This window comes from Cibotium barometz, chromosome 1 (assembly GCF_041138505.1).
Source record: "Cibotium barometz isolate CiBa-2024 chromosome 1, ASM4113850v1, whole genome shotgun sequence".
Taxonomy (NCBI): Eukaryota; Viridiplantae; Streptophyta; class Polypodiopsida; order Cyatheales; family Cibotiaceae; genus Cibotium; species Cibotium barometz.
In genome coordinates this window covers 24,617,225-24,628,509 of record NC_141046.1, presented here as the reverse complement: position 1 = coordinate 24,628,509, position 11,285 = coordinate 24,617,225, and the positions used below count along the sequence as shown (strand labels likewise).

The 11,285-nt window shown below is 44.5% G+C and overlaps 1 protein-coding gene across 9 annotated transcripts in view; it reads right to left on the bottom strand.

The window, feature by feature from the left end:
- Positions 1–1,237: 1,237 nt before the first annotated feature.
- LOC147641769 (regulatory-associated protein of TOR 1-like) overlaps positions 1,238–11,285 on the bottom strand; it is a 118,069-nt gene continuing 108,021 nt past the window's right edge. For 3 of the 9 annotated variants that reach the window (XM_086799253.1, XM_086799260.1, XM_086799310.1), the window contains 2 exons: positions 2,991–3,063; positions 1,238–2,706 (listed from right to left, as the gene is read on the bottom strand). In XM_086799253.1, the coding sequence (XP_086655379.1) occupies positions 2,371–2,706; positions 2,991–3,063 (409 nt within the window). In that variant the 3' untranslated portion in view covers positions 1,238–2,370. The remainder of the gene's footprint in view (positions 2,707–2,990; positions 3,064–11,285) is intronic. The other 6 variants (XM_086799279.1, XM_086799294.1, XM_086799272.1 and 3 more) reach the window with 4 other exon arrangements.

The following is an 11,285-nucleotide window of genomic DNA, read 5'->3' as shown; positions in this document are numbered from 1 at the left end:
GTTTCAAGGGGCTTCTTGCAATCATCTCATCCAATGCAAGAGATACAACACAAAAATGCCTGGAAGGGGGTATTACTTCATGTACTGATGGTAGATGATTGAGTTCCTATCGTAGAATATTTAGCTTTTCATGTAGCATGCACTTTGGGTCTGTTATGGGTCCCGTTAGATTGCCATCACACAAGCAGTACGCAGAAGTCGTAAGAGTGATTAGACATTCCAAGACACGTAACAAGCAAGAGACCAAGGCTGTTTACCTTGACATGTTGAGCATGCTACAAAATCATGCAGTTCCTTGCCTTTCAAAGAGAGGCCCAAGAGAGCACTCATAGGGGATTTACATGAGGTGCAATCAACACGGTACCACTTGCATATAAGGGCATTTGTCATCTCATTGTGTGTGACCAAGAGAAAATGTGTATCGGGGCATCTAATTATGTCACTCAAAGTGGGAAACCCAATATGTGACTTTCGTATCTAAACTATACCTGAAAGACATGCTCTTGATAGACCATGATTGCAAGGAGCCCAAGGAGCCCCTTGATAAACCATGTGACTACCTACACCCAATAACTTTGCCATAGCAAAAACCCTCCACCCATCACCAACCATCCTCTCCTGGTCATATTCCAAGACACTCAAGTGACGAGTAGAAACTAGGGAAGGGGTAGCCCTGCGAAGGACCTGCACCAACGCAAACATACATACCATTTTTTTTTATCTGACCCAGGTATATAGCACATTTAGACACTACTACAACTCTCACGATTCACAAGGAATAGAGTAGAAACCTACCACCTTAAGCTACGGTAGCACCCTTGCAACCTACAATATCATTAGAATAGAAGTATTGAAAGATGTGCAGCAGTAACACAAGTGTGACAACATATCTCGAAAGGACACCCTTGTAACAAAAGTAAAATGACTGGAACACAATCTTTTTCAACATGTACAGCATGGTAAACACTCATGCCACAAATAAGTCCACTCAATTCTACATTTTCTACTCTCCCAAAAGAACAATCCCTTCAACTTGTACCAACAATGTCATTGCGACAGCTACTCAGTAAAGTTGTGAGACATTGATGCAGGTGCAAAAGGGGACATTCCCAAAAGCTTCTAAGGCTTACATAGTCCGTAATACAAAATATCTATCTGCACCTGTGCACTGCAGAGATAAAGGTGCAAAGAAGTCTAGCTATCTCACTCAATATAATAACACCAAATAAAGATCTTGCAATGCACGACACTTTTTCGTTAAGGTTAGATTATAGTCTACAGCCTTCATATCTTTGTAATTATGGTACAATGAATGGAATTCTACTTTTAGTAAGAGCTGGAATTTCAGGGTAGACAACTAGGGAAGGGCGCAACTATAGAAACAACACAAAAGAAAGCCTCAATGCGTTCCAGTTCTCTGCACACAAGAAACTGTTCCGCATTGTTTTATTCTGGGCATTATATACAATCATATGATTGGCAACGAGGATGAACCACTAGTCACCTATAATCAAGCCCAAGTGCCAGAAGAGTTTATGATGGCAGCAACCACATTATGAAGTAAATATTAAAAATTAAGAAACAATACGACACCAACTGCCATGTGCATATATACATTGTGAGTGCCCCTGATTGGGCTGGATGGGACCTATGAGGGCAATGTGGCAAAAGTGGCAAAGAAACCTTCATTTGGACCCTCTCTCAGCTCTTGCGGAAAACTGGCGTAACAAAAGAGTAGCTCAAATAATGAGCAGGCAACTTATAGTAGACAAATAATTCCAAGCCCTCTTCCCATCCAGTATGCTTGCCACCGTATGTTTCACCACGCCTCATAGACCTTGTTGACTATATAAAATACCAAACAACTTCATCAGCCAAAGCTGGATGCTTTCTGAAAGAAATTTTAAAGTAACGTCTGTACAAGACGAGAAACCTGTAGCCCCTTCTAGTCACCCCCCACCCCCATTTGCTAAGCTTTGACAGAGCTGACCTACCCTTCAGACTGCTACACTTGCGTCTGCACCCAGTCAAGCAGCAGACATCCAGAGAAAAACTCCTCGGGAGCCTTGTCCACAGCAGCATCTGCACATCAGCAGGATGCAAGCAAACTATTTACAAAGTTGGATTTGCTGTGTACGCCTCTGTCAATCAGGATTCCCATTAGCTTACCAAATGCTTTTATCTGACAAAATGGCTCAGTCCAAGCCAAAGAATATAATTACAAATTCCTTCCACATCCTCCCTCCCACCACATTGCCTCCATCCACCAGGCATTCTCCAGAGTAGTTTCAGTAAAAACTATGTGCCGTTCTCTATATTGCTAAGACAAATTTGCCACTGGCAAGCATACACCTGAGGCATCCTTCCATGTCATGGAAGGCCACTGTCTCCAGAATAAATGGACACATTTGAGTCAGTAGCCCCTGCAGCTAGATATACTTTATATGGATGGAAAGAGAGTGCACTGACAGGCCCTATCCGTTGCCCAAGGAAGCTATTATGATACCGAATGACACTTAGCTGCTCACCCTGCAGATTGAAAACCTTAATGAATTGCTTGGCGGAACCACTTGCAATGAAAGGTGCATGCCTGTGTACAGCCATAGCTGACAGTGAGTTTTTATGTGCATCCACCTCCAAGTAGGGTGCTGCAGTTTTTCTCAAATCGTGGAACTTCAGATCTCCTGCTAGTGATGCTGACACTATCTGCAAGAGAGGTCACAAACCAGCCACCCAGTACTACCAGGTAAGAGAACTCTACAGCTAAAAAATGAGGAAATACAAAAATCACAAGCATCAGGTGACTCTAGCCCTAACCACGATGGATTATCAAATTAGCCTCTTATGTTTTAAGAGTATAAATACTATACACAGATAGGAATGATATGCTAGTAGAGGATGAGAGTCAAACTCAATGAACCTATTCCACGTACATTGGAAGAGGTACCTGCTAGAGAGAGAGAGAGAGAGAGAGAGAGAGAGAGAGAGACCTTGCTTGAATCAATGCCAGGTAAGAAGTCAATGCTCACAACCTTTTGTTTGTGTGGAGCTGCGGCGCAAATTCTGAAATTCAAAACAGCTCTTTTAAAAGCCAACAGAATAAGAGGCAACAACATTCATAGAAACATCCCCCAAAAAAACAAAAACAAAAACAAAACAAAAAAACTAGCCAAAAAGAAGAAAACTCTATTTTTAAAATTGTTCATGTTATATCCCTTAAAAGGACATGATTGGTTTGGCATAAATGATGAGGGTAGACTAATGCTAGTTAGCAGATTAAATCGAGCATTGGTTAACGAGAGTGCGTAAAGAGACTACCTCGTTTATCTAAACCCATAAGCGAGAAGAGAGTATATTATTGATACTTCTTCCATTGGAGAAACCAATGAGAATTCAAGACCTGGTACTGGCCTAGCACCCAGATCAAACCTAATACCCTGAGGTGGATCCTGCTGATGTGAGACATCATGATTGTGTGAGGAGGTGTGTGCTTGAAGGTGTTGACATGGTATTGGTCTAGTCTCAAGACCAAGGATACTCAAGGAGCTCTGACTGGCAGGTGAGGCAGCCAAACCCCTCAATGGGGAAACCCATGGGAAGTCCAGATGTGGTACAGACCTATTGCCAAGCGAAAGCTTAACAACCTGAGGTGGGTCCTGGTGATGTGAGCCATCATGGTTATGTGAGGAGCTGTTGACATTATTGCTCCCATACATAGTAGCAGGGGAACCCCGTTTCCCCCCATCCGTTTCCCCCCATTGGGAACGGTGGAACACGTTCCCCCATCGCCTGAACTAGTGGAACGTGGGAAACGAATGCTCGAACGTTGAGGTGGTCGAAAAGAGGTGGAACGGCAGGGAACGGTGGTGGAACGGGAGATGGAACGGGCGAGGGAACGCGAGCCTGCCGTTCCCCCACGTGGGAACATGCTGATGACGTGGATTTTTTTTTAAAAAAAATAGAAGCCCGTAAGCCTTGCGCCAGGCGCTTTTCGGAAATTCGCACCGGGTCCCGTACGCCTTTCGCCCGTCGCTTTTCGGAGTTCACGCCTGTACCAGTGTAGTCACCATTGCTGTCCACGACTCCACGAGTCCACTGCCCGTACTGTCCTGCCCGTACGGCAGTTGTTCTGACATTCTGTACTACATAGTACAGTCGCCCCAGCCACTGGCAGCCAGGCCCCCAGCCCTTGCACTGTGCAGACTTGCAGTGTACACTGTACATTGTACACACAGTGACTACATTCATCTAAAAGGCAAGGCAGCAAGAAGCTTTTCTCTTTCTTCTCTCTCTCTTTTTTGTTTGAACTTTGAACTTTTGGTGTTTTAAAAATTACCTATGGTGAATCACAATCTGGACTGCACACTGCACAGTCTCTCCCCATTAAACAGAAGAAAAAAAAAGGACACATTTCTCTGTAATGGTTAACTTTGAAAGCCTATTCAACTTTTTGCCCGAATTTGCAGACATCATGGCTTACTCGGGTTCAAAGCGATCGGCTTCGAATGCTACTTGGTGGGACGAGGTTGAAAGGCTAGAAAGGTGTTCATCTAAGGGAGGTGCAACACGATGGAAATGCAAGCAATGTAACAAAGAGAAGTCAGGAGGAGCAAACCGTGTGAGAGCACATCTATGCCATGTGAACAATGAAAAAGCACAAGTGAACAAATGCCCAGGGCCAACACCTGAAATGCGTAGAGAGCTTTTGGCAAAGTACCCAAGTGAAGAGGAGAAAGCATGTGCACGAAAGAAACCGGCAATTGATGCATCTTACTTCAGTAGACAAGGGGAAGATGTACACTTGGGAGATGGACAACAGTATGGAGGACTTGGGAGCTTTGCATTTTCCCAAGATTCGCAGTCTATGGGTGCAAGTTCCGGCAAGCAGCAAACCTTGGGAGCAGCTTGGGATCCCCGCAAGAAAGAGAGGGTAGATGCAGCTGTTGAAAGGTTCTTTTATCATGATCATGTAGCATTCAATGTTGCCAGGTCTCCATATTTCATTGAAATGGTCCAGGAGATTGCACGGTATGGCCCAACATACAAGCCTCCTTCATATGAGACACTACGCACCACCTTGTTGCAAAAGGAGAAAGCTACAATTGAATGTGCTTTAGAGTCTGTGCATGAAAGTTGGGCAAAGAATGGTGTGTCACTTATTGCAGATGGTTGGAGTGACACTTGAAAAAGGTCCATTCATGGCATGGTTGCTTATTCTGGAGGAAGACTGCAATTCATTTCCTCACATGATGCTTCTGGGACTGGAAAAACTGCAGATCAGCTTGTGGAAGAGTGGGCCGAAGGTATTGAGAAAGTTGGACCAGAGAATGTTATTTAGTTCTTAGCTGATGGTGAGGCAACAAATAGAGCAGCTGGTCTTAAGCTTGAAGACAAGCATCCGCATATCACATTTAGTCCATGCTTTGCTCATTGTTTGAGCAACTTATTGAAGGATGTTGGCAGCTTGCCATGGGTTGATCCACACATTCAAAAAGGTAAGGAGATAATAAGCTTCATTCAAAACCATCAGTTTATTTTGAATGAATTCCGCAAGAGATCGACCAAAAAGGATCTCTTGAAGTACTCAGAGACACGCTTTGGTTATAACTTTCTCATGATGAAGAGGTTATCCAAAGTGCAATTGCCTTTAAAGCAGTTGGTTGTATGCAATGAGTGGATGGGATGGGCACTTTCTCGCTCAAGAGCCGGCATAGAGGTTGCAAGAACCATACAAGACTTCACATTTTGGGATGAAGTCAATACTATCAATGCTATGATGAAGCTGATCATGCGCTTGATGCGGATTGCAGATGGACGGGAGCCATGCATTGGCAAGGCTTATGAGGGGGCTGACCGAATGATCGAGAAAATAGGGGAAATGGGCTTGTCTGATGAGAAATATGCAGAGGTTCGAGAATTATGTGAAGCACGATGGAATGGTTATCATTCTCCTATGCATGCCGCTGCGTATGTCTTGGATCCCGAGTTCCAAGGATGTGGACAAGAGGCCGATGATGAGATGATGGATTGTTGGGAGACAGTGCTTTCTAGGCAGGTTCGTGATGCAGATAAACGAAGGTTGGTGAAAGACCAACTTGGATTTTATCGCAGCAAGTTGGGAAGGTTTGAATCGGCTGATGCACAGAGAGATAGGTTTAAGATAGGGGCTACTTTATGGTGGGAGGATCATGGGGCTCGTACACCACAGCTTCAATCACTGGCAGTAAGGATCTTGTCTCAAGGTGCAAGCTCCTCTCCGATTGAGGAGCTATGGAGTGTGTTCGGCCATGTTGCATCCAAGAAGAGGAACAAATTTGGGACAAAACAAGTCAATGACTTGATTTTTGTAAGTGCTAATTTGCGCTTGCTTGGTGATATGGCATCTCCCAAACCAGAGAAGTTTATATTGCTTGATGAGGAGTCCTCGGATGATGAGGAGACACATGGACTTGCAGATCTTGGTCAGGATGGGATTGAAGATTTGGATGCTGCAGATAATGGTCTTGATGATATGGCTTTCTTGGATGACATAGATGATAGTCTCCTTGATGGCATCACTGGCAATAGCCATGCATGATATCTCCTTACTATTTGCATGTCACCTTGAGGCTTGGACTTTGGGCTTGGATTGTTTCTTTTATCTAGGCTGTGCCATGTGGGCCACATTTTGTGCTTTTTGTCACTTATCTCATCTATGATGTGGGCTAATTTATTTTGACTTGTGAGATCTATTCAGTGTTAGTATCTAGCCATGCAAATTATGGTGCACTAGACTTTAGTGTGTCTCTGATTTGGTTATTTAAATGAGCATTGTATGTTAAGATTTATCGTCATTTATAGGAATTATCTAGGTCGTTCCCTGTTTCCGTTCCCCCTCGTTCCTGTTCCCCCATTTTCTCGTTCTCGTTCCCCTAGTGGTGCTTTTGTTCCGTTCCCATTCCCGTTCCGTTGCTACTATGCTCCCATAGCCTCAGGCTCGGGAGACTGGAGTACTCCTAAGAAAAGCTCTGGCTGGGAGGACAGCTAGGTACACCCCTCCTTGGGTGGAGGGTGCTTCATCTAATCATGCTTGCGAGTACTAATCGCTTAACCAAAAGTTTCAGGTAAAACTGGTGTTGATGCCACATTGTATAATACCAACCACGTGTATGCCGTCTCATGCCAGTTATGTGCATACATTTCTTCAAGAGTGCACACAATTCACTGCCAGCCATGGAAATAAATATAGAAAAATCAACAGAATCTATGCTATGAATCATGGAGTTCATGACTTGAAGCTTTGTGACTAGACGCTTACAGAGTTTAAGATTTCCCTTTGGTTTTCATTTCAGCTCGGGAAAAAACTGACCTTTCCATTTGTATATCTGTGTGCTGAATTACTGGACATGGAAATTTGAAGTCTTTATTCAAGCTCCGGCTAGCTGATTTGTGAGCATGCACACGTAGTGCTAGCCTTCATCATGGCAAGGTCTGCCGTTCACCTCCGTTAAAGTTATAGAAACTCCGTATGGTGGTTAATGCATGAAGATTTGTGTACTAAAGCAGACATATCTTCGTGAATGAACCACCACTTAGTCATGGGCCCTGATAAGGTGAGTGTGGATGACATAGGCACGCGATCCACACTATGCATGATGGAGTTCATGATTCGAAATGTTGTGAGTAAACTCTCATGGAGTTAAGATTGCACCTTGGTTTCTGTTAAGTAACAGAAATCACCTCAACCTTCCATTGGTATATAGTAGCAAACACATACTTTGTGAATTTAAAGTCTAAACGGGGTCAATGCCCCTCCATGTCATACTGTGCACATTGTCTCATGAGTATAATGTCCACACATTTCTCTACCGGCCACATGCGTGCATGGAAATTGATAGGTAGGTGCGTGCTTTTTCTTTATCGAGTTTAATCTTACTGTATCTATTTGGTCCCCTAGCTCTTTTTCACATTATGGAACACGTGCCCAACAAGTTGAAGAAGGCATCGGACAAGAACCATAAGGTTTGCTCAAGAAAAAGCACAAGGCTTGGTCAAAAAGCAACAAAAAGGAAAAATTCAAGCTAGGTTGACCGTGAGCCAGGGACACCACTGGCAAGAGGAGACTGAGTGGACCCAAAAAGCTAAAAGCCGTTTTCTCAAAATGCAGCTATAAGGCCAAAAAGCAAGGCCTTAAAGCCAAAAAAGAAAAGCACAAGAACTTTATCAAAAGTTGAGTAATATTTTATTGATAAAAGTACAAAAAGAAAAAGCAAAGGCAAAAAGGGAAGAGCAAAAGCATAGGCAACCTTTTCAGCAAAGGCTTGAACCACTCCCTTCTCTTCATCGTTGAAGGTTGGAGCTAACTATCGCCTTCTCCTAGAGGGTTTTCAAGGCTGATCACTTGCAAGCAAAGCACATGTGCTGATCGTTGATATCTAAGGCTCCTGGGCTGAAAAGCATCCATCTTACATGCTGTTTTTGACTAAAACACCGACCCACAGGCTGGACAGAGCTGTAAACAGCCGCCTATGGCAGCATGCACAGTTACATAGGTTTCCACACATCATTGTGGATACTGTGGGTTTGCCATGTGCTGAAAACAGGGAATATTAGGCTGGACAGCAGATATATAAGAAAAGCAGCAAGGGTTATCGTGCACTTCTATGGTGCTTTCCATCCCATAACTTATATAGGGGTTGCCTGCTATTGGACAAGAGGATTCAGAGATATTTTGGAGACTTTGGTTGTGGAATGCAAGTTGCTTTTGTGGACCAAGGGTGTTTTCCATATCCACATGTTACTTCGGAGAGTTCTATCGCGAAAAGCAGATTGCTTTTATGGCTCAAGGTTACTTTTCAACCATTCAAGCTATTTCAGAGAGTCTATCGCAAAAAATAGGACTGCTTTTGTGGTCTTGAGTTGCTTTTTGTGGACTTGAGTTGCTTTTCAAACATATAGGCTGATTCGGAGAAATCTGTTGTGGAAAGAAGGTTGATGTAACTCGGACTCGGACTTGGACTAGGATATAAGATCTGGTACTCGCCCGATGAGAGATTCTTGTGGGTCATTCCTATGGTGTGCTTAACATCAGAGATCTTGTGCCTCAACATCGACATCGACTTGGATATACTACATCGGCATATTTGTTTGCTTTTGTATTCATTGTTGTATTGATCGTGCCGTGGATTGTTCTTGAATAAATTCTTGAAAGGCGGCGGGGCTTGTTCCCCACTCAGTGTGGTGTACTCTGCAAAATCCCTATACCCTTCTTTCCCTCCCCTCTCTCTCTCTCTATATATCTTTCTCTTGGACACGTGGTTGAATCTATCACTACAGGCCCCATGTATGGAGCCTATTTAAAGGCACTCTTCTCAATGATAATTATGAAAACATTTGAACGATTTTGCAACAATCATTTTTATTTATCTCCTTGTCCATGTTTATGCCATAGCCATTTTCCATGTTTCTCTATGATCCACCATAGCCTCCACTTTAGTGTTTTCTACAAGGTGACCATCCTATTATAAGATCCAGGGGAGATTTCATTGCAAGTTCCGAGATGGTTTCGGACCTCTCTCTCGAGCCACGCAACAAGGGGGATCCGAAATGTTTAGGCACACATTTACTCGAGCTAGAAAATCATGAGGGCATACTGTGACAATACCCCAGGATCAAGGTCACAAGGTCGCCTCCCATGTTTTAATAGTGAGCACGGAGGACTCCGGCTAATCTCAGCCCAAGCAACCTCAACCTAAAACACTCAAGGGGTGAGACCAAAGAGCGAGCTCGATTTATACCGAGTGCCAAATGGCCCTGACCTCCTTCAAAGGGGCAACCTTCCACCCACCAGCTACAAATCCATGACCTCTTCAGACGACATAGAGAGGTTTGCCTAACAATGTTGTGGCTCTACGAGAGATTATAAAGGAGGATGGTATCACTCTGAGAGCACACATCGGCATAATGTAGCACCACATGGCTATCCTACATCAGCTAGCTCTTTTATCGCACACTTCCATGGTTCATTACTCATCAAGGATACTTGGTACTACATTTGGTCTCATAGACCCTTTAGGTCTTTTGTAGACACTAATCTCTCTCTCTCTCCCTGTCTCTCTCTCTCTCCCTCTCTCTCTCTCTTCACCATGGTTGCCCGTTTCTTTCCCTCTCCCATCGCCTGTACTTGAACCCATGGCGTGAGTGAATAAATGCATGTGCTCTCTCTCTCTCTCTCTCTCTCTCTCTCTCTCTCTCTCTCTCTCTCATGTGCACAGTATCTATCTACCGTGTGCTACACGCACACAAGACTAGCTTTGAGGCTTGGGAAAGCTTGGAGCTAGGCAGGCTGATTGGTGAGCTAGGCTAGGGATAGACTAACGGGCAAGCACCACGCGCGGGCGCCCAACTGTGGACACCCAGTGGCCGGCCAAGAGCCTACAAAAGGTTGGCCAAGGTTACTCAATAGTTCATAGTATCTCGCGTGTCTTTGTGAGAGCTCTATGGTCACGAGCTTGGATCTAGTGGAGACGTGCACCTGCTTTATGGAGACAAGGCCGGCAGCAATCTCGAGGCCCACGAGGGTAGCTTTGTGGCGGTATGGGACGTCACAAGGTAGAGATTGGTCGATACGTCCAACTAGTTAGCTCAGCTCATAGCTCGGTGGGGACAGTCAGGACTTGTGGGTTTTACCCACGGCTTTCAAGGTTGGGAGGTGAGTCAGACCTGCACCCCCTTCCCGTTGCTTGGCTTTGTTTTGCAAGTTTTGAGTCTTGTACCAGGAGCATTCTACGAGGTGATCCTTTGGGGATTTGACAGTGGTATCACAGCAAGCCTAGAGAACATGCAAGTCGGTAGGTAGAGAAGAAACATGGTCATCAATGTCCGTCATAGCATTAGTTGAGCTCGGTATCTCAACATGCCCATGTGTCCGCTCCCCTGAACCTCGGCTCGCTTCATCGTATGCCCAAGCTTCAGTGGGTGGTCTCGGAGTCCGGTCGAGCTCCCTGTAGCCACTACTACGAGCTATGTAACAATTCTATAGTTGGAGCAAGATACCTTAGCGGGGTCACTTGGGGAGGCTGAGGTATGAATTTGAGAAGGCTGCTGTTTTTTGTGCATACTGCTGTTTTTCAGAGTTCACTCATAAGTTGTGGTCATAGAAAGGGTTATCTTGTTAAGCAAGAAGAGGAGTTATTTATTGACAAGGAGTAAAGCATGGGCTGTCGACTGTGTGAACAGCATGAGAAAGAGAGAGGGAGAGGAAAGCAGTCATGCAGCAAAGGAACAGCCGAGAGGTGTTTGCGTAT